Source organism: Psittacula echo (assembly GCF_963264785.1).
Source record: "Psittacula echo genome assembly, chromosome: 5".
Classification (NCBI taxonomy): Eukaryota; Metazoa; Chordata; class Aves; order Psittaciformes; family Psittacidae; genus Psittacula; species Psittacula echo.
The window spans coordinates 84,259,493-84,282,779 of record NC_137739.1 but is presented as its reverse complement, the minus strand read 5'-3'; the positions used below and the strand labels follow the sequence as shown (position 1 = coordinate 84,282,779).

The 23,287-nt window shown below is 46.2% G+C and overlaps 1 protein-coding gene across 1 annotated transcript in view; it reads left to right on the top strand.

Moving 5' to 3' along the window:
* Window positions 1–2,366: 2,366 nt before the first annotated feature.
* The window catches only part of LRP4 (LDL receptor related protein 4), a gene marked incomplete at both ends in the record, with an annotated part of 81,664 nt that continues 60,743 nt past the window's right edge, over window positions 2,367–23,287 (top strand). Inside the window, one exon of the mRNA XM_080619075.1 lies at window positions 2,367–2,451. Within this exon, the coding sequence (XP_080475201.1) occupies window positions 2,367–2,451 (85 nt within the window). The remainder of the gene's footprint in view (window positions 2,452–23,287) is intronic.

Sequence of the window (23,287 nt, the reverse complement as noted above, 5' to 3'; positions counted from 1 at the left end):
TAATACAGATTTCCATCTGCTCAACAGCAGCCTGTTGAGCATCTTGTTGTGAAAGCCAATCCTTAGTGCTTCTCTAACATTTCACCAGGGGATTTCAAAATGATTTATAAGATGGATATAATTTAGAGAAGTTGAGCCTGGGCAGGAAAGTGATTTAGCAGAATTCAGTGGAATATGCAGAGGACTGGTAAACACACTTAAGCACAAGTGGGTAAAAACATTTGTTCCCTGGGGAGAGAAGCACTGAAGAGCTAACAAGTGAATTTATTTGTGTTTAGGACAATATCTTTCAAGAGGCTTTTGTTTCAAGCACAGGAAAATACTCCTCTCAACTGCTTGGGAGACTGTTCCATGACCTAAGTATATAATTATCAGGAAGTTCTCGGCCCTGTGTCTGTGCTTTATCACATTCAGTACTTCGGCATCTAAACGTCTGACAAGCTTCTGTGAGTCTGAAGTCAGCCAGGGCTGCTCTCATTTATACTACCTGAGGATCTAGCCTCAGTAGAGAGTATAAACTTAAATGAGGTTTGGTTATGTTGCCCGGTGTTTTAGGGGAATGCGGTAGGGGTTTGACACATGAGCCAGTCAGCAGCCCCCAGCCAGAATGATGTTCATGTTTTCTTTCTCTTAACTTCAACGTGCTGTTCCCAGCTCTTACACTTCAGTCATTCTAAACTCTGGTGTCTTGGACTTTATTCCTTTATGATAATTGTATGTCATTCCCATGCCTCATTCTGTCCCTGCTTCCCAGTCAGTGTCAGCATTCCCATGCCTCATTCTGTCCCTGCTTCCCAGTCAGTGTCAGCATAGAGAGGTTTTCTAATCTCTGCACCTCAGTCAGTCCCCTCTTAGCTACCTGTATTTGTTGTTATTCTTTTGCAGCTTTGTACCCCTTGCCTATCAAATGCACAGAACTCAGTGCCGTAGTCTACCTGCTACTGCGCTCATGCTATGTAAAGTGGATCTGTTCCTATCTTGAAGCTGTCACTCTGAACATAAAGCAAAAAGTCTGCATTTTTTATATCTTAGGGGCCATGTATTGTAAATTTACATATGGTTTGCTGCTTACTACTGTTTGCTTTGGTGTTCCTGCTCTTGGGAGTTCTCCTCCTCAGGGAAGCTCTGTGTTGGGTTATTTTTCTTTACATTCAGCTCAGCTTATCAAGACTCAGTCCCTGGTTTAATTTCATGTTGACGTTTTTAATACTATCCCTTGTCTTCACTGGTTTACACTTTATTAATAGGAGTGGCAGAATTGTCTCAATCACATGCTGCGCTGTTTGCTTGCTCTTGTGATTCTTTAAAGGAGGGGATTAATTGCAGCTTCCTCTGGATTCATCTGTGTGAAGGCTTTAAATAAGACCATTCCTGTCACTGGCCCTTTGGTGTCAATTTGACAAAATTCCCATCTCTCCCTGTGGTCCAGGGTTTGGACTATCTGAGTCAGCTTTCCATTCAAGTTAATACTTTGAAATCAACTGAGATTAATTACTTAACAACAGTTTCTTGCCTTGCCAACTCTCTGTATTAAAATGTCAAATCGTGCCACAGAGGATCATAAAACTGGCTGGATGACCAGTGAAATCCTGTCTGCTTTTAAAGGCATCACAGATACCAGAAGGCACAGGAGGCAATTGTCCAAGTGCTAATTTCTACTCCTACAACCAACGACTCTGTCTCTTTTTTTAGGGTATCTGAAATTCATACATCAGCAGCTGTCTCCGGACACTGACAGTAACACACCAAACAGCCTGAACGGAGGGGGAAATGAGACTTTTCTCTTGGATAGCAACACATACGCTGGGCAAAGGGCTAGTGAATGTGGTTCTAAGAGGCTCTCAGTTTCTGAAGGGTGTTTGGCAAACGGGGATGGGACAGGGAGAGAAGCTCTGCCATTTGTCTTCGGTACAGACAGCTGGCACATGCCGGGAAGCGCGCAGCCACCGGACGGTACCGGTTACCGCTGCAGCGGGCAGCCGGGAGCCCCGATGCCGCTTTAGGAAGGGCTTCCTCGCCCGCAGGGAGGGAGCCGCGAGGGCGGGCAGGGGCCGAGGGCGCGGGTTGAGCCCGGGGTGGTGGCGATGCTGCTGGTGCGTGTCTCAGTGCGGAGCCGGGACCGCCTCTGCCGCGCCGAAAGTTTTCCAAGTGCCTCGGTGCTGGGGGGAGCGGGGCGGGGGCTGCCCCGGCGGGGCTCCTCCTCCGGGGCCGGGCCTGGGCCGGGCGGAGCGGGGAGCGACCCCCCAGACCCGGAGCTGCCGCGGCTGCGGAGGGAGCGAGCGGCGGCGGGTCCGGGACGCTGAGCGCAGAAGGAGCCTGGGACGTCGCTGCGGGCGGCCCGGGCGCGGGACCGGGGCGCTGCCACCATGAGGCGGCGCGGCGGGAGATGCCTCCTGCCCGCGCCTCCGCAGCTCCTGCTTCTGCTGCTGGGAGCGCTGCTCCGCGCCAGAGGTAAGCGGCTGCCACGGCACCCTCTGCCCCGCGGGGGACCCGGCCGCCGTCCCGGGCTCGGCGGTGGGAAGCCCTGTCCCGCCGCGCGGCTCACCTGCCCGCGCCCGTCGGGCGGGAGCCGAGCCGTGCGGTGCCCTGCCCCGTCTCCGCGCTTTGTCCGCGCCCCGTCCCGCGTCCGGTTCTCGCCTTCCCCGAGCCCTGCCGCGGCGGGTTGGAGCCGGGGTCCCCCGGCGGGCCGGGGCGCGGGTCCTGGCTGCAGCGCGGAACCCACGCGGCCGCTGCCCCCCGCGGAAGTTCGGCGGCGGGCGCGGGCTTTGTTCCCGCGGTGCGAGCGCCGGGCCGGGCTGCGCTGGGGCGGGCGCGCAGGTTGCCTCGGAGGCTGCCGTGCCCGGCGTGTCGGGACAGCCGCCGCTCCGGAGCAGGAATGCAGCCGCGCACCCGCCGCGACGGGCCCCTTAAAGGTACAGCCCGGCTCCCAGGCGGCGCCCAGGGCTACCTGCCTCGGGTCGGCGCGGCCCGGGAGCCCTCCTCTGCCGCTAAGCCTTGGCGGAGTGCGGCCGGGGTAGGAGCGGCACCAAAAAGAGTGGCGAGGGCAGGAGCTGCCTGCGGTGAGAGCGAGCAGGGAAGCAGTTCCATGAAGTCTCGCCGGTGAAAAACTTATCTTTGTGGTTGCTCTATCAACTGAAAAGCAATTGCTGTTTCTTCGTTGTGTGCGGTAGTGCTTTCTTTCACAAGTGCGCCCGGTGGAGGAGAAAACATCTAAACGCTTCGTGGAACTGTTTATAAAGAGTTGGGAGGCTTTTGGGGGAGGGGTGTGGAGAGGAGATCCGTACCTCATTTCTCTCCCTGCGCTCCTTTGGCAGCTGCTGTATAATTTCACCCATCCGTTTTCTCCTGTGTTGCTCTGAAATTACAGGAAGCATTTGCAGTAGTGCTGCTGACCTCCATCCTTCTCCAAGTATTGCCTCTGGGGCACAATCACATGGAGTTTGGGTTTCAAGTAATTTTATTTCTCTTCTAACAAGAAACCTCATTGCAGTCAGCTTCGAAGAAGGTGCTAAAGCAGCTTGGAAAGGGCTGCAGTTCTGTGGATCAGAAAATCTGCTTTATAGAAAACAGAAGTACTCTTTAGTTCCCAAGCTCCACACAGATACTTTGCTACAGTTTAGGAGCGAGAAGGATCTAAAGCATAGATCTTAGTGTAGGTGCAGATGTGGATGTGTTTTATTTTGGCTGTTACCCAGGTGCTCCTAGTTAATGTGTCTGGGCTGTTAACAGCCATGTGGGGGATGTCTGATTGTAAAGTTCAGCTTTGCTTGTAGGTGGTTGTGCCTTGATGTCTCTGGGACGCTTTTTATGGCAGTTTGTCTCTCTTTCAAGTAGTTCTCCCATCAGTGCGCTTTCCTGTGTCCTCTTGTCAAATGAATGGGCGTTTATGACTGGATGTGCCAACTGCTTCCAGAAGCGAGCGTCCTCTTTCCTTCATGCCAAGATAAGCTTTGCGATAAGAATTCCTGAGCAATTTTTTTCCTGTTTGAAGCAAGGAAAAACATGAGGAGGTGGCAGAGCAGATGCCAAAGGCTGTGATGAGTTTGTGTTCCTCCCCTTAGCTAGAAACTTTTCATTGTTGTCCCTTACAAGTACACGTGGGGGATAGTGTGCAGCTGAACTGTCACAAAGCATCTGCAGCCACAGAATTCCTGATGCCAAACAGGTAAATGGGAGGAAGCACTTGGTCATTCACCTCTGTGCCTCAGGACAGGAGCGGGTAAAGCAATCAAGTCTGCAGGGTTGACCTTTGACCCTCTTTTGGTGGATGGTGGCAGTTAAAACTAGAGAAGACTGTGTCAAAGGAAGAGGTCTCTGAGTATTCTGAGCTCTTGAAAGCGTGTTGCAGGTAGAAGTGGGTGTAGAGGGAGAATGGGAAGCTAATGGCACATGCTGCTGGTGCGTGGGGATGAAGAAGGGCCTGATGTTGTGATGGTCTGTGTTAGTGTAAATACAGAATGTCACAGAACCTGTCTGGGTGATGTGCTTGCCCTGAAGCTCTGCCAGAAAAAGACATGGCTCATATCAGAGCTTCACTCCCCAGACATTGTAGGGTCATAGACCTGAATGTGATACCTCTCCAGGAGCGCAGTTTGCAGTGGGAATTGCAGTCTCCACTAGGCACTGCTGTTGCTTCCACAGCTCTCGGTCAGGTGCAAAATGCCCCTTCTCCTGTTATGAACTTAGAGCTGATAATATTCTACTTGCTGGGTGTGCTGAGGGTGCCTGGGTTTACTGCTGATCAGGTTGGATGATACTCACAGATCTCATGATCACTCTGAATTACCTTGACTGTCTTTGTCACAGTGGCGGCGGCACTGAGTAACATCCCTGCTCTTCTAAAATGAAGAGTAAGATGCTGCAGGATGCTGAGAAATGGTGGTGATGGTGGGGTTTGGTTTTATTTATTTTACTTTTTTGAACAATTCTGTATCTACTAAAACATGGTAACGTTTGTAAAAAAGCATAAAGCAGAAATCTTCCAGTATGAAGTTAATATTATAAATTCATTTATTTAGTGTGGATAAGAAGTTTCCTTTCATACCCTTTTCCCAAAGGCTTTGTTGTGTGCTTTACTGCTGTTTTGTGCAATAGAAAATCCCTTCTTGCATCTTGGGAGTGTGGGTGTATGCAGCAACCAAATTACTAGGTACTTAGTTACATAAAGTGGTTGCCTTTCCAGAGTGTCTTGTGAACCTTGAAGTGGGATGTTCTGTTCATGTGGGCCACAAAATGAGATTTCGGAAAACTTGGAGCTGTTTTTCTACGTTGTGTTCATTAAAGTTCCAGAGAAAAAGTGGTTGGATGTAAATCCAGTTATCCAGTTGCTTGTAGTTCAGACCAAAAGCAGTGCTTGCTGCATGTTGAGTAGAGAAACAAATCACTTCCATTTCTATTTTTTACTCCTAAAAACCTGTAGTTCTCCAGACTGGTGAAATTAACATTAAAAAATAATTAAAGCATTAATTCTGTGAGAATGATCTGTAGCCTGATAGTCCTCTCCGATCTTCCTGCACTCTTGTGAAACAGGCAAATATTATCCTTGTTTTGTAAATGTGGGAAGTGAAGTAGAAATTGTCTTGCCCAAGGCCAACTCCATTTGCCCTAGAATGCAACTTACCATTGAACACAATGGAATATATGCTTCATAACACTTACAAAAGCTGATAAAGAGATGTTATCTTGGAAACCAGTCAAGGTTTTAAAAGTAGGTTTAAAAAGTAACTGCATGTCCTACACCTTCATTGAATTCTGCTGCTTTTGACTTGTGGCTATTTCTCTTTTTAATAAGACTTCTATTTCTCTTTCTGATCAAAAGATTCATTAAAGCACAGACATTTTACTGACTCCTTCTTGGGAAGGGTGAATTGGGAAGTAAAGTGATGTTAAATGTATAAGAAAAGTGGACATCTATTTCTCTAGCCCTCTTGTTATTTCCACCAGAGCTGTTTGTGATGTGATCTTGAAGGGGTTTACATAATAAGGTGATACGTGGAGGCACACTTAAACTGACCGTCTTTTAAGATGTCTGGCTTTACCTCTTACAACATCCAGAGCTGGAGCTCTGGCATGCAGCAAACCCACTCCAGGGATTGGCACACTGTATTCGGTTTCACAGGAATCATGGCAGAGAGCATTAACAGCAATTGTCTTCCGTGAATCTAATGTGTTTGATGTAAACGCCCTTGCTTTTACATCTGTAAAGCCCATGGGTCTTTGCCATGGCTGTTGTGTTAGGCATTACTCTTTTATGGGATATTTTGTCTCTACTACATGAAGACTGGGCACTGTGATGCTTCTTGAATCTCTTCTTTCTATATTTTTCCTGTAGATTTTAATTTCAGTTCAGTTGATACTCTGGAGGGAAGGGATGCCATCCAGAGGGACCTCGACACGCTTGTGAGGTGGGCTGATGCCAACCTTATGAAGTTCAACCATGCCAAGTGCAAGGTCCTACACCTGGGTCGGAGCAATCCCAGGCACAGCTACAGGTTGGGCAGAGAAGAGATTCAGAGCAGCCCTGCAGAAAAGGACTTGGGGGTGTTGGTCGATGAGAAACTGAACATGAGCCGGCTTCAGTGTGCGCTCGCAGCCCAGGAAGCAACCGTATCCTGGGCTGCATCAAGAGGAGTGTGACCAGCAGGTCGAAGGAGGTGATCCTGCCCCTCTCCTCTGCTCTCGTGAGACCTCACTTGGAGCATTGTGTGCAGTTCTGGTGTCCTCAACATAAAAAGGACATGGAACTGTTGGAACAAGTCCAGAGGAGGCCATGAGGATGATCAGGGGCTGGAGCACCTCCTGTATGAAGACAGGCTGAGAAAGTTGGGGCTGTTCAGCCTGGAGAAGAGAAGGCTGCGTGGAGACCTCAGAGCAGCCTTCCAGTATCTGAAAGGGGGCTATAAGGATGCTGGGGAGGGACTCTTCATTAGGACTGTAGTGAGAGGACAAGGGGTAACGGGTTCAAACTTAAACAGGGAAAGTTTAGATTGGATGTAAGGAAGAAATTCTTTACTGTGAGGGTGGTGAGGCACTGGAATGGGTTGCCCAGGGAAGTTGTGAATGCTCCATCCCTGGCAGTGTTCAAGGCCAGGTTGGGCAGAGCCTTGGGTGCCATGGTTTAGTGTGAGGAGTCCCTGCCTGTGGCAGGGGGATTGGAACTGGATGATCTTAAGGTCCTTTCCAACCCTAACTATTCTGTGATTCTATGATATTCCTGTACTAAAGATACTAACTCTATGGATCCAGGGGTTTGTGATTCCGTAGGCTCCTGGTTTATTCATGTTGTGTATCTGGTTGCTCTGTGACTGTTACCTTGGGAGTATTTGGCTGCTGTCCTGTTGTGGGTGAGTTTGTGTTCAGGTTTTTCAGCTATCCAGGCATTTTTTGCCTCTGTTGTGCAGAACTGCTTGTTAAATGCTGAAGAGTTCCAGCCTGTGTGTTTAGTCTAAGAGACTTTTGAGCTGCAGTCAGTGTTTCTGTGAGGAGCAGAACTCCTCCGTAGCTGCTGTGAGCCCAGATGAAAGGAGACTCAGTATGGAAGGGCAAGAAAATAAGTTTTCATAAAGACTTTATTAACATCAAACAGAGCTGATGTTTGTGGACATTTGCCTTGCTAAACTGTGGATGACTGAAGCTCCTTGGATCAAGGAATTGTTTGTTGTTTAAAATAGAAGAAGAAGAAAAAAAGGGGATTGAGCAGCCGGAAGCCTTCTGATGACATGAGATACATGCCAATAGCAGGATGCTTAATGTTAGCACAACTTTAGATTGTGAAAAGTAGTAACAGAAGCTTTTCTTTTTCCTGAGGTTCTTGGATCATGAGGTTTTTCTGTATTTAGTCACCAGTCAGCAAGTCACAAACCATTAAGATTAACGGGCAGCATTGTATGTGCATGTTCAATGTTTGTACTGCCAATTGCCGTTTTGTCAAAGACTGTATGACCAAAGACTGTGCAGGCTCTTGTTTCTCAAGCTGTTGTATGTTAACAGCAACTTTCTGATGTTGCAATACTCAGAACTAAGAAGCACCAGATTTTTCCCCTGGATGGGTTAGAATGACAAGAAAATCCATCTCTCTGTACTATGGTGATGAGGTTGTTTAAAGAACTGTCGTCCAGCCAAGGCTTCCAGGAGAGAACATGTTTGCCTTAAAACAGACCCCATATTCTGCAGCGTCAAGGTGAAGTTTTACTTCTGGAGTTCAGTTTGTCAGTGGTGAGATGTTGTCTTGACTCCAGGCAGGGGAGACCCCTCTGCTGGCTACCAGCGTGGTGACTTCCTCCATACGCCCTAGCAGGGCATAGTCTTCTGTGTGTCTTTGTTAGTGCCTGACAGCCCCTCCCAGCTGCTGGAGCTTTCTGTTCCTATTGCATAGCAGCAGTTCTTTAATCAGAAATCTTGTTAGTATTCAAGGATAATTGATCCGACTCTCTGGCAGGGGGTGGGGACCCAGCCTTGCATCCTTCTCCTACTTGCCACCCCCAGTTTGACCCCTGTTGTCTCTTTGTTTTCTCCTGTTAAGTTTGTGCCAGTGATGTGTGTGTGCTGTTTTTCCAAGCAGCCTGAAGTTGGCTGTAACCAAGAGCAGCAGTTAAATAGAGCCCGATTTCCCCGCTTCCTGGCGTTCAGTTGTTCAGCTCCATTTTCTGGTCTTCTGTGTTTTTGATTTGCAGAGAAGGAACTTACTTGGTGCCCCCGGGCATCTCTTAAACCCATTAGAACAAACTCCATTATTTCACTGTACTTATAAATCCTCCTCCTTTAGTCCCAGCATCCATCAAAATAATGTATCCTCTGTAAGGCCCTGTGGAAAATGTTTAATAGGATCTTTTCAAACTCAAGGAGAGCTCCAGTTGGGAAGGGGGAGGGGAGAAGGCTAATGGAAGATCTGACTGTGACTTGCAGTAAGCCTGAACTTGGCCCGTGTCAGCTCTCCCTTCACCTCCATGCCGAGGGAGTGCTGAACAGAGCGGATCCAGCACTGGGATCAAAGCTGGAAACAAAAGGCTTTGGGAGAAAAATTTCCCGTCTGGCCAAGAGGCAGCCACACAAAGGTGGTGCATAATTTATCATTCGAGGTTTATTTCTGCTGTGCTCCTTCTGGAGAGGGAAGGAAAAAAGAAGTGACTCTCCTGCTGTTTCAAAGGGGATAAGTGATGGCTTTGGAGTCTGGAAGCAGGCAGCAGCTAGAGATACCATGGAAAAACTTTTTCAGTGCTGTCTGTACCCAGCTCCTCTCTTCTCAGACATTGTTTCTGTTGGGGGTGGAACCCTGTTCTTGCCTTCTGGAGTTTCAAAGAGTACTTTTAACTTCTCTGGTCATTCCCAAGTCTCAGTGTGTGGAGTGGAACCGCTCTTGGCAAAATAGAGTTCTTTGAATTTTTGAGGTGTTTTTCTTATCTTAAGGATTGGTCTAAGTGCTGGCGCTCTGTGTAGCATGGAGGAAAAGGCTGCGTTTGCCCAAAGGGTTTATAGTCTAAACTGGACATCTGACATTTGATAAGGATCAGGAATATGATTATTGTAGTGGGATAGATAAGGTCCGATATTAAAAGAGCATAGCATACCATTCTAATTAAATTTCCTTTAGCTTTTGCTGAATGGGAAAAGCTCCTCAAAGTTTTTCATTCCAATTGCATCTTAGAATGAGGATAGAGAGAGATTTTAGGGTAGGAGCTGACATCAAAGACTACTGAAAGCTGGTAACTGTGGAAATAAGGACGAGGAAGCAGATGCAAGAGTAAACCATGAGAAGAAGGGAAGGGGGTATAGAGGTACAGGTATAAACAGAAGCGAAGATAGGCATTTTGGAAGTGAGAGCCAAGGACTTGAGCTGGCAAAGGAACAGAAGAGCTGTGTAAGGAGATCCAAATAGAGTAATTATATGGGATCTGATGTCAGAAAGAGTGGTTAATTAGGTAGCATAAAAGGTGGAAGTTTTGAAAGTGAAGATGAGCATTGAGCAGCATTTAACTGCTCAGGCAGGGAAAGCCTTATTTTAGTAATGCTTTAGAGGAGGATGTGACAACTTGTAGGGACTCTCAACAGTACAGTCCCTGACCTAGTGGGGTGAGTTTATCAAATAGTAGGAGCAGAGGTGGAGAGGGAGACCAATAATGGTATGGTGAGCCCATGAGATAGTTCCACCACCACATCTGTCTGCAGTGATGGAATGTGAGACCTGCCAGGCTTGGGGGCACATACAGCCAGGAGGGTTTTTGAGTGGGATGTCTGATGTCCGGGAAGGTCTTTTTGAAGACAGTCCTGTCTGGAAAAGTGTTTTAAACGGGAAGGCGGAGTTGAATTGAGAAGTTAGGAGGTTGGAGATGATTGCCTGGAAAAACATGTAAAGTGAGAACAGCAGATTCCTTTGGGGTTGGAAAGGAGTCTGGGTACAGAAGCAACAAGACTGGTGGCAGAAAATAACACCTTTCCTGGAAAAGGAGGCTACTTCTCTTCCTCTTCTCCCTTAAGAATTGCTATATGAAGGAGTGAGTCACTAGTGAGAACTGTTAAAACACAAACGTGATGTTCTCGGCCTCCTCTGAAGGAAGCAGCATTATGTGACTATGCAAGAAGGTTCCAGGGAAACACACTCCGCTCCTTTAGCCTGAATCTCCAGCTCCATCAGTTCATTTGACTTGGTGACAGTTGGTAGTGTCTGGGAGAGGTTCTTGCCTAAGGTGCAGCCATTCACTGCAGCAGAACTGTGTCTCATGGGATCCAGGATTAGACTAAAATAGACACACCTTTTTCTTTTTTCCCTTTATGCTCCCACCCAGCTTTAGTTCTGAATTTCCATAACTGCTGAATAGTCAAATCCTTTCTTTGCAACTCTGAGGGCAGGGAAAAGGATGAGAACTCTCCGGATTGTAATTTCCTGCTCCTGTTCTGAGCTCCTGAGGATGAATCAGGAGGTGGGATAATTTTCTGAATTAAAATCCCATTTGTTAAGAGTAAACCAGATTTACTGGTGCCCTTTCTTTGTGAGTCAGAGTTTGCAGCTTCTTCAGGCTTGACAAATTTGGGAGATGAGGTTTTTGAGGCCTCGGAGATTGTGTTCTTCTCACTGTGCTTTTTGAAGCCTGTTACTCTTGAAAAGCCCAAGTTGAGTTTCTTATGGCTGCAGGACATCCCCCTAATTTGTGCTGCCTTTTAAAAAGGGCCTTGATCAGCAACATACCTGTTGGCAAGAGGAGAAACATAATAGGTCTGTGTGTGAGAGAAAACTGGAGAGTTGGCAGCATGGCAAAGGGAGGGAGATTGGAGGCTGCCATTCCAGAGGCTTTAATAGCCAAGAAGCAGGAGAGCATAGTCATTGGCAAACAAGGATGCTAGTGGACTACCTGCTCTTTTGTCATGGATCTAATGTAGAAGTATTCAGTATCTAAATCTTATGAAGTGTAATGTGGGAGCTGGTGGAAGATAGGTCAGGTCTCCTGATAAAGGTACTAGTCATTGCCTTGCAAACAGAGCTAAGTTTAATGCAAGGAAAGAGCGGGTTGAATTGAGAGCCGTATCCATGCAGAGTCAAAGCGGTGAAGGCATTTTTCTTGGGCATTGACTTGGAAACGGGGAAGGATGGAATTGGGCTGGTTGGTGAGGTTACAGCCCCTTGCTCGGCCTGGGGAAAGACTGCCCCTGGGTCTGACATCTGTCCTGTACCAGTGAACAGCAGCTGCAGGAGGGTGTTGACTCATGAGCAGCCGATTCCCGAGCAGTTGTCTCCACCGCAGGGGTGGTAACCTCATGCGTTGTTCCGGCTCGAACTGTCACCGCTCATGAATCAGCACTGCATGTAGGCCTTTGTTCACGGCATTTTTGAGTGTAAGGAAGAATTCAGACCTGTGGTCAGCATTACCTTAACAGAAGCTCTTTATGCCTTTTAGGTGTTTGCTGTGTTTGGTTTTTTTTCCAGGTCTAGGGTTCTGTTATCTGATGGATCCCATCTCTGCCTCAGCTCCCCTGGAAGGGCACGTTTGTCACTGGTAGTTACGCTGAGTGATTTCTGGGCTACCAGGACTCAAGCAGAGAACAACAGCCTTGTTGATCCCTGCCTTCTGCACCCTTCCACTACAAATTCCTTTGGCTTGCAGTAGCTCATCCACTCTAAGACAAACCTGTTGTTTCTCTGAGGTTTCTCTTGTTTGTGACCTGCCTCCTGTGAACTGGAAGATGAGGAGCTGTAATCTATTGCTCTACATGGAAATTCCAGACTAGAACAACATAAGCTAATTTCTTAGGTTAAGTTTTCCAGTCAGTTGTGTTTTACATAGTTCCTTTTGTGCTTGGTATGGTTAGTTCTTCACCCACAAGTCTTCAGAAGTTTGGGAACAAATATTTAAGCTGGAAAGGAATGTCTAATAAAAATGGGATAATTCATGTGGTACTCTAGCAATGTTTTGTTGGTTGTGCTGGAGAAGCAAACTCTTGATGGCAGTAATATGTATGCTGGAGGAAGAAGAGAAGCTGAGATGATTGCTTTCTGAGAAATAGCCACGAGCAATTTTCGTGCTGCAGATGCTTTAGAACAGACTGGCAGTGAAGAGGGGGTGGCAGGCAGGCAATTGAGTACTTCAAACGACTGGCAAAACCCCCTGTTTAACTTGATCAGGTACACGAGTCCAAATCTAACAGTTACAGTATAGAACTAATGGGAGCTACTGCGCAAATGAAACCTATGTACAATCCATCAGTTGTAGGATATAAATAAACAGCACTGAGCCAGAAGCCTTCGAGCAAAGAAGGGAGTGAGGCTGGGTGACATCCTTGGTATGTACATCTTGACTTACCCGCTCAGGCAAAACAGCCTCTGAGCTCAGGCTTCCGATTAAGTGACTGGGACAGCTGCCAGAACACCTGCATTTGCTGGCTAATGTACTGCAGTGCATTGGTCCTGCAGGTTAATCTGGGAAAGTCATGGAGTGGGATCTAGGTTAGTTTGGGGCTTTTTCTTGAACAATGTCATAACAACGTGCTCTGCATCCTATATGTCAAGATCTTAAAATCAATGTGGTGGTGATGCTACAACTGTCTATCAAAGGAACGAGGGTCATCAGAGTTATGCCATGGAAGACCAGAGATGCCTAGGGAGCCAGGTTTTCTGACTTTGCATACCGAAGTCTTTAAGGTTGGTTTAAATGGTTTTAAACATGGTTTAAACCCAGTCAGCCATAAATCAGCCACGCAGTCTCTCTCTCACTCCCCCCCTTCTTTTCCTCCCCCCCCTCCCGGAGAGGTGGGGAGGAGAATGGAAAAGAATGTGACTTCCATGGGTTGAGATAAGAACAGTTTAGTAACTAAGGTATAACACAAATCACTACTGCTACCACCAATAATAATAAGGGAAATAACAAGGGAAGAGAATACAACCGCTCACCACCCACCGACTGATGCCTTGCCCCCACCCAGCCCGCCTGAGCGGTGAGCCAGCCCTTCCGGGTAACTTCCAGTTACATCCTGGGTATGACGTGCTGTGGTATGGAATACCTCTTTGGCTAGTTTGTGTCAGGTGTCCGGTCTCTGCTTCCTCCCGGCTTCCCCCCCGTCCCTGGCAGAGCATGAGACTCACAAAGTCCTTGGTCAGACTAACCATTTGAGCAGTAACTAAAACCATCGGTGTTATCAGCGCTGTTCCTAGGCTGAAAGTCAAAACCACAGCACTGCACCAGCTACTAAGAAGGAGAAAAAATGACTGCTACTGCTGAACCCAGAACAGGTATGTGCTGTATGGCTCTGTGCCCTTTAGAGGCAAGCAGAAAGGGAGTGGCTCACAGGAGGGAAATGACAGTAACTCCATAAGGAGAGAATTATTCTGTTGCAGGATGGGCCCGGGCTGAGGTGGGCATGCAGTACAGTCCCTCTACAGCCCAGCACTGACCAGCCTCAGGAGTCCTTGCATGCCTAAGGCTCTGTGTCATTGTGGCTGTGCTGGCTATGTGGTGGCCCTAGCAAGTAAGACACATTTCAACTACTCAAGCCATGAGAACTGAATACAATGCTGAGGTTTTACTACTCTACTATTTGATGGCAAATAAAACGTTTGACTCCCACAAGAACCAACTCCAGAGCTCTGTGTGTTCTTATACTTGTAACTGAGGGGAAGTTAACTTTCTTAAGTTCAGATGTACAAAGACATGATAGAACTAAATCTGTGAACTCTGTATGGTGATGGCTACAGAACAGAACTGGAAAGATTTTCATTGCTGATCTTTGCATAAAAGAAACTTGGTTTCTGTTTTGGCCAAAGCAGCAAAAGCTGCCTCTACCTAAAAGGACTAGAGAACCATAGACTGAAATGAAGTGAAAAAGCTGTCCACTCTTACAAAAGCTTTATTTCTGGGATTTGGCACTCCTTTTGAGGCTAATGGAGCAAATAACTGAATCCAGAATCTGTCTGTCTGAGAAACTAGTCTAAATCTAAACCAGAACACAAGTTTCTGTAACAGAAAGTCCAAACCTACTAGCCAACCAGGCTGCCACAAGTTATTGCGCAAAGTTGTCGTGCTGGCAGATAGTACCAAATGAAACGTGCAGTGTCAAAAGAGACTCTTACCAGATACTGAACTGGCATGTGCAACTTTGAGTTGGATACAGGGAGAGAACATCATAAATCAAACAGAAAATGACTGGGAAAGAGAAGGAAAAGGGAGGCTGAGAAGGAAATCTTCTAATCCTGTGAGTAAAATATAAAAGAAGATTAAAGAGAGCAAGAAAACACTTCTCTTACTAGATATAAAACATTATTCCTTGGAATATTTTTATTTCTATCATTGGAATTTATGCCATGAAGCCTTCTCTATTGAAATGACTATGGAGGCAGTCCCTTCATCTATTGAATTCACTTCTGGGAGAAACTCATGTGTGCTGTCTTTTACATGTGGGTAACACTTGCAGAGCTTGTTTTGGCAATAAAAGTGTCTTTGAATTGACTGTGGTGGGATGTGGTGCGAGTTCTGATGTGACATGAGGCTCTTTGTAAGTGCAGATTTTGATGAGAACTGGTCTCTAAAATCTCTAGTAATTCTATTTTCTTGTTGCTGTTGTGAATTGGCTCCTTCCTTTCTGTGGTCCATTGTTGTATGGTTGATGTTTGCAAATGAAATGTCTTCCATCTGGTTAAGAAATGTGATTTATCCTTGGAGGCCTGAACTGCTGCCTTTGCTAATAGGACATAAACAATATTCCAACTGTCCCTAATTATCACCCACTTGCTTCCCTGCAGATCCATGTCTCTTGCAAAGGGCACTAGAAAAAGGACTTATGGATCACGAGTTGCATTTTTTCTCTGTCCTCTGTTCCTTCATCTCTATCAACTTAGTCCTCTCCTTCTGTTTAAACTGTGTAAATTAAACATGCTGCTTAGAACAACTAAACAATGGGCTGGACAGTGGAGATGTGGCTGGTCAGGAGCACAGTCAGGGGCTTGTTTCAGGTGATACTCAGAATGAAACTGCAAATGACTTACACTGGTACGTTACTGCTCTGGAGTAGGGCTCAGTATAATCTTGCTTTATGGGAAACGTTGTCTTCAAAATACAGTTTTATGGTAATATAAAGCCCGTGTTTTGAAATATCAGGATGGGAGGAATTTCTGTTCCTGCTGCCTTTTGCTTGCAGTAAACTTGATATCTCTCAGAGAGGAGTATTTTTGGTGGGGTGCTAGGATGCTGTCACTGCTGAGGATTGTTCTCTGCCCACAATATACAGTTTCATGTTACGGCTCTTCTAGTGTAACTGTGGGCTGCCCCACAGAGTAGTCTCTCCCCTGTTCCCTTTGCTATGTCTGAGTGTATATCTGCTGGATGAATTGGTTCAGCTTGTTGATCTGTCACAGAAGGAACCCACCTGCAAGATGGTGAAACGAGTAACACCACAGGCTATTGGTGTGGTATCGGCAAGCTGAAGGGAATTGCTCTTTAGTGAGCTGTCAGTGTAGACCTGATGAAAGGATGGAGGGAGCAAGACCATTTTCTTTTGGCACTGGCTTGCTGCTACTTTGCTTTGCCTTAACAATAATCAGAAAGACTTTTCCTGGAAATAAGGGAAGGTGAGCATTCAAGCCCAAGATTTGGTTTCTGTGGCTCATGTAAGCATAGGCCTCTTTATTGTGTTGTACTTGTATGACAGTCTTAGTATTGTGTCCATGTGTGGTGAAAGATCAACCTATAGACGTTGCAGCTGGTGCAGTACATCAATTGATGATACCTCTTTGTGGTGGAAACTTGTATTCGTTAAGACTGGAAGCATAAACCTACTGTCTTGTTTCACTTGGGCTAACACAGACTTACGTTCTGAGTTGTTGCCAGAGAAACTGTCAATCTAAATATGAAAAGCTTTATCTCATTGCTAGTGTCTTGACTCTTCTTCCTTAGTCTTGCCTCTTAAATGATTGATGTCTAGCAGAGAGTTAGGTTTTGACTCTTATTTGCAGAATCTGCATCCTCCTCCAGAGTTAGTGCAGAAATGGCAGCGTTGATGCTGAGTGTCTGGTTAGTCAAAGGCAGACAGAGCTCGCTGTTTGGAAACATAAGCTGCCTAAATGGCCATTCCTGTTCTCCCTCAACGAGTATGTGACAGGCTGAAGGGAAGCATCTACGTGGGCTGAATCTCACACATGAATTGTCAATTGGATCATGTAAAGGTTCACTCTGATGGAAATCAGAGCTTTGCAGTGTAACATGCAGTGTGTGCATACAATAAGGACAGTCTACTCTGAAGAGTTTATGATTTCTACATGCAATAAATTGACAGATGTATTGAATAACAAGAGAAAAACCCACAGTGATTAACATAGTAAATAGGGGTTCCACTTAAATGCTTTGGCTCATAGTCTCAACATACAGACTTGTTCTGTCCTTTCCATCCCCAAACTATCTTTCTATTGAAGCTGCCTTTCTCTTCATCTTCCCCTGCTCCCCTCTGACATGCTGCGTATAGCATTATCACAATAAATAGGCACATTCGTTGCGTCTGGGGTCTGATGCTGCGAGAGTGAAAACTCTTCTCAGATACAGTGCACTTCTAAGAGGATCTGGTTGCTGGTTTTGTTTTAGACAGTGTATGTTCCTGTTATCTGCCATTATGTTCAATAAATGGTTAGCATTAGTCTAATGAGGGGTACCATAGCTGAACATGCAGCTCACAAAGATCTATTCTGCCTCCGTGACTCTTCCACCCTTTTCCCTATCCTGACTGCAGCAGCTCTTAGGATGGATCACAAATGGATATTTAACCATGTAACCACAAAGGTCAGGAAATTTGAGAACAGAAGCATAACTTGGACTCAGTCAGGAATCCAAGCGTTAAACCCTGCATTCCTGAATTGGGATAGTTTAGTGTGGCCAACTTTAAATAATAATTATTGAATGTTCCTTTTTGCTGCTTTGTAGCAGCAAGCTAAATTGCTGGGTAGAAGTCTGTAAATACGTAACTGGCTTCAGTAGCTGTATTTACCCAATAGCTTAAGTGGTTTTCCCTATAACCTTTGGAGATCATCTGTACAGAACTTAATATGGGAATGTCCTCTTCGCAAGCTACGACATAAAGGTCCTCTATGGTTGTTGGGCCAGGTGTGCTAATGGCTGGGTTGTCTTTCTTTTCCTTTTGGTTTCTCTAAGGATAGCTGTCAACTTGATTTTGGAGCCTACAGATTTTTTTCGTGCAAGGGTAAAGAACTGAGCCATGGGGACTGGTTGCTTAAGAGCTGTTTTTTTCCCTGCATACTGAAGTTAGTGGCTTTTTCCCAGATTAGGATGTTACATTTTTAAACATTTACTGTACTCAATTGTGGAATGATCTAATTCACCCTGTTTATTCCTTTTCATAAGGATGTTCAGCACAGTAGCGTGAGTATCCTACTTCTAAATGTACAAACACTTGGTAAACAGACTGTGAGAAGAAAATAACTCTTGGACTAGCTAATGTAGTAAATATGTCTGTAGAGCCTTGAATGGGAAACAACCCCAACTTCTTCTGTCAGTTTGGCTCTGAGGCCATGATTCTGCAAGCAATGAAGCAAATGGAAGAAGCGAACTGGGCTGGGTGAGGATGAGTTGGAAGACCATTCAACTTGGCATCTTTTTGCTCATCGCCCACGGGACCCCTTTCCCTGGCTATTAGTAGGCTGCACAAAGCTGTGCTGGTGTATGGGGGTTGTGCAACTGGAAGTAGGGGAAGGAGGGCTGGGAGCTCTTAAAGCCAGCACTACTGATGAATATGAAACCGTAGTCTTGAAGTTTCTTTCCCATGATAGAGTATCAGTGTGTTTCTGGAGGACCTGAGAGCTGTGTTATCACTTAAAGTTAAATCAAGGCTGCTTCCTGACCTTTGCTTATTGTGCACAGAAGAGGGTTTGTTTTGGGAGGATATCTGGCAAAGAAATCAAGAGCTAGGTTGTATCATGAAGGCAGAAGATTATATCTTCCCCATGGAAAACAATCATGTTCTTTCTGAGGGCTTGATACCTAAATCATCTTGTATGTGTTTCAGTTTGCCAAGTGTGTGTGCGGTTGTAAGGAGGGACATGGAACGATTTCCAGAATGCTGTTGCTATTTGTAATTCCACATTGTTTGATAGTGTACAATAAAAAATGCAGGGAGGGGAATGAACCTCTAAGCACACTTCTTGGAATGTGGAACTAATGGATCACGTTCAACCTCAGAATAAAGGAACAGGGAACAGGAAAGCGAACTGAGCTCAACCTCAGAGCTCGAGGTGTAGGCTGTCATGACCATAATGGTGTGTAGCTTAATGGTGTGCTACGACTTCAGTAGATTTGATGTTGACTCATCAAGGCTTGTTGGCTAAAGGTCCAATTTGCCAGATGTTCTTACTTAGAGAATGATCTGTAGGAATAATGTTATATTCCTACAGTGTCTGGGAATGGCAGCGTAAGGTACCAGAAATAGTTAGCAAGTTTAGTCAGGACACAGACTGCACACTAAGGCCTCTTTCCCCACCACAGACATGCTTTCTTTTTTTCCTGACTGAAAAGAGTAATTTTGCCGCACAGCTATTAAAATGGATTCCTACATAACTCTTCCACTTAGGAGTGGAAAGAGACGAAAAACGTCTATGTCCAACTGGAAACAAACCTCCCAGGAACTTGTCAAGGTAGATGGTAATTACTGGTGATAAAGTTCTGCTATGAATAGAAGTAACTAGATGAGTAGCCCTGTGTTCTGCTTCATCTTTACTGCTATGCAATCATTTCAGGTAGCATTTATAGCACTGATGGGCTTAGGTTGCTCTTTGATTAGAGGAAGTATTCTAAACTGGGCTGAATAACATCACTTCATGCAATGCTCATGAATAGCCTCCAAAGCTTGATGCAACTTAATTAGTCTGTTGGACCCTACTCCCCAAAGTGTTATTCCCAAGTGGAATAACAGAAGGAAAATGGCTCTTGAGTCATCACAGTAAATGTATCTGATCAGGGTTTTGGCCCTGAGGTCATGGTTCGAGCAAAAGCCAATGTGCCTGCATGTTGGGGGAACTTTTCCTCTGTAGGCACAGGAGTTTAAAAGGCTTCTAGAAAGTGTCAAAACCCTCTTCTTCCAGGGCTGAATGATGTCTGCTGAAAAGATCTAAAATGGGCTTTGTGAGGAGCCTGTGTCTATTTGGATATGCACTTCAGATCCTCCAGCTTGGTCCAGGAAGTAATATCAGAAGTAGTTCTTAATCGTATTGTTACTACAGGCTCTTCTCATGAGAAAAATCCGCAGGCATCTTTAGGGTGCTTTGTATGGAAGCAATGGTTATTTCAATATGCCTGCATATCTTCTCACCCAAAAAGAGCTGGTCCCAGAGAATAAAAGTTGCATGAAAATAGGCAGCATAATAAAGGGAAGGCACCACAGAAACGACTTGGCTGTGGGTGAAATTTTCTCATGAGTTTGCATTTTGTGAGACATGAAAGAGTCCCTTGCCTCCCTTGATTTGGCAACAGATGCACCAAAATTGACTAGTCGACATGAAGCCATCTGAAACTGGCTTTGTTAGTTCTGCTTCTCATGTAGCTACTGAGATTAATCAGGTGTGCAAGTTGGAGTCTTGCTGGATAGAAGCCTATTTCCAGGTTCCCAGGTAGTGGCAGTGGTCCAAGGTGTCAGTTCACCAAGCTCAGGAGATGTTTAGTCCTCTCTTGTTAGGAGGCAGAAGGCTTCAATGGGCTTTAATTGTGTTGCACTTTAGGACTGCTCAAAACCTTTGGCTGGTTTAGGATGTAGCTGCTTGGCTGCAGAGGGATGTTTCTGGTGAGAAACACGTTCAGCTTGTGTTCTGAGCTAACTGGCTGCTGGCTGGTTCCCAGATACGAATGGGAGATTTGGGGTGGGGTTTTGTTCTAACTCATGCAATCTTTGGACTGGATTTTATCTGTTAAGGTTCTGATATTGTGCTCGTCCCCAGATAAAGGTCACGAAGGCAGTGCTGTCTTGGAACAGCAAGAAATCCGGACTAGGATATCTGAAATAATCACTGCTCCCAGTGACCTGCCCTGTGCATCTCAATGGCTGACTATGAGGTAGAATATTGCTGAATGTCACAGTTTACAGCCTGGCAACTTCCATTTATTTTAGCATGCTGGATGATGATGTGGTGCTTTAGGAGCTGCGCACAATTGTCCTGAGGTAACATCTTGCCAGATACGATCCTCTGGATTCCTGGGTCTAGTCTGATTGAACTGGAAGGAGGCTGCAGGCATGATGCTCTTTTACCTCTGGAGACTTGAATCTCTTGGTCTTCAGGCGGTGTTACAAGGTCTGTGTGGCTCAGCCTTAGCCTGGCTGGGGCAGGAGCTGGCTGAGGGCTGGGAAAGGAAGGAGAGGTGTCCTATGTGCTCCTCAGCGTCTTGGAACACAGGAGAAGCATTTTATAATGCAAGTTGAACCCGTGTTGATGGTCTTTCCTAATTAGTTACATCAGAAAGGCCAAGGATCTTGCTGCTTTTACTGATTTTCTTTGTTCTTGTTTTTTCTTTCCTTTTTTTTTTCCTCCTCCTTTTGCCTTGCTTTCAGTTTACCCATCTGCATCTGGTCTTGCCCAGGCAGCTGCTGCTGTATTTGTGTGTTCCCTGGGGGAGCTCTGGTGCTCCTTTAAAATCTCCTGTTGCTTTGGGAATTCACCTTTTAGACATGGTGCTTCATTAGCCTCTCTCATTTATGTAGTACTGTGAGAAAAGATTTCCCCTCCCAAAAAGCAGAAGAACAAGTTTCCAGCAGCATGTGCTCCAGAGAAGAATCTCTCTATGTAAATAGAGCAGGTTTAAAAGCCTCCTGCTATTGGCAAAGGAGCGGCTGGGGAGTTTTTTAAGGAATATTGTTTGACTGAGTTGGCACTAGGAGGCCTTTTGGAGGCAAAGGTTGAAGAACCCCCCCCCCGGCTCTTTCTCCCCTCTGCCAGTGAGCAGCTTCGCTGCCCCCATGCACTGTTGCCTCTCCTCCCCTGCCTTGGTTTCAGCACAGTTGTTCCTTTTTGTTGCTGTTCATGAGAGAAAAAAGAGCTGTTGAGGAGTTTTTTGACCATCGGGTTCTGTATTTCCTCATTTGCTGCCCCTCTCCCCCACTGGGTGTTGTGGGAGAGTCATCCCCTCTGCAGGCGATGGTGGGAACGGCCCCAGCCTCACTTATCACCAGTGACAAATCAATGGCAGCCTTCAGAAAGCTGCCCCCAGGATCCCCGCTCGGCCCAGCTCTGGAGCAGTGGGAGGCTTCCCTGGCAGATAAAGGACTCCTTGCAGCTCTGACTTGTTGCCTTAAATCTAACGGAGGAAACCTTTTCATTCTCTTCATTGGCAGCTCCCTCCCTTCTAGATTTGTCTTGGGGAAGGTGCTGGCTGCTGGAAGGGGGGTACTTGAAGGGGGTGTGTATGATGGGAGTGGGGAGCATTGGGGTTTGTAACTGTTTTTCTGTTTCCCTTTCACGGTAGTCTGGCTAGAGCACGCAGAGCTGGGCTCACAAAGCCTCCCTGAAGCGCCCGGAGTCCCGCAGGGCTCCTCACAGTGCAAGTTTGCTGTGTGTATTCCTACCAACAATACAGCTGGGCCCAGCAACAGGCTCCAGCTTTGGGCAAATATTTCTACAGCTTTTCCCTAATCGCTTTTGAGGGGAGGATGTGAGATGGGCTTGAGAGGTGGGGGGGGTGCAATCTGTGAGGGAGACAAAACCGGAGATGGGTAAGGGGGTTTATCTCTGGCTTCTGCGGTCCAGGTTTCTAAAGGGCGCCTTTGTCAGCATTCAGCATCCACACCAAAGCTAGAGGGGGTATGGAGGGAGGGCATCGAGTGTTGGTTCTGAGGGAGGGGGCAGATTTATGCAGACAACACATAATGGTTTGGGCTCAGGCAGTCTCCTTTTCTTGTTTTTCTTTTAGCAGGAGACATCAGCTGACAAGCCCCTTCTGGGTGGCTTCATCCAAAGTGTTGGTGTAGGCTCAAAGCACGACCTTTTCTTGTGCTCAGTGTGTCTAGCTTATTTCTGCTTAACTGTTCTGTCTGGTCTTATGCTTTACTTTGTGTTCCCTCTACTAGCTGTGAATGATCTCTCAATTTCTAGTTTATTTGATCAGGGTCCCAGCTCCAGATGTGGAAGAAATCAGAGAACTGATGTCTCTTTAAAGCAAACTATGGCGACTGGACTGTCTGATAGGTTTTGGCACTGGGAATTCCCTGAGCCCGTTACTGTAGTCCTGGATAGTCGGGTAAGCTGATATCCATGTGCTGGTTCTGTCCCCCATTTCCAAAGCTGCAGTGGAGATAGCTAAACAGCATGAAACTGCTTGATTGCGTTAAGAAGAGATCATATGAGCCCACTTCTCTGTAGCATTATGGGGAAAAAGGAAGCAGGCCACCTCCTTTAAACATGCTTTTGCATCCCTGCAGGGCTGGCAGCAAGTTTGGCATGCCCATGGTTTGGGGCTGAACTCTTACATTGGCTAAGCTGTGTGGCATCCATTATTTCCTGTGTATTAAAGATTCAAATGCCAGCTTAGACCTGGTGCTCTTGTTACAGGAGGAATGATGCCAGAAGTATAATCCTTGTTCCAGATATATCATGTCAGAAATTAAACCTGGGGAGGAGATGCCTACCTGTGTCAGTATTCTCCAAGAACAGGGAGGGCTCTTGCTCTAAGGTTATAGTTCCACAGATGTTTTACACTGAGTGTAACCAGGGGCTGCACATACCAAGACTGGGCTTCCTGAACTCTCAGGCAAAGGCCTGGCTCATCTCCCGTTTTCATTCATCGTATCATAGACTCATAAAATGGTTTGGGTTGGAAGGGACCTT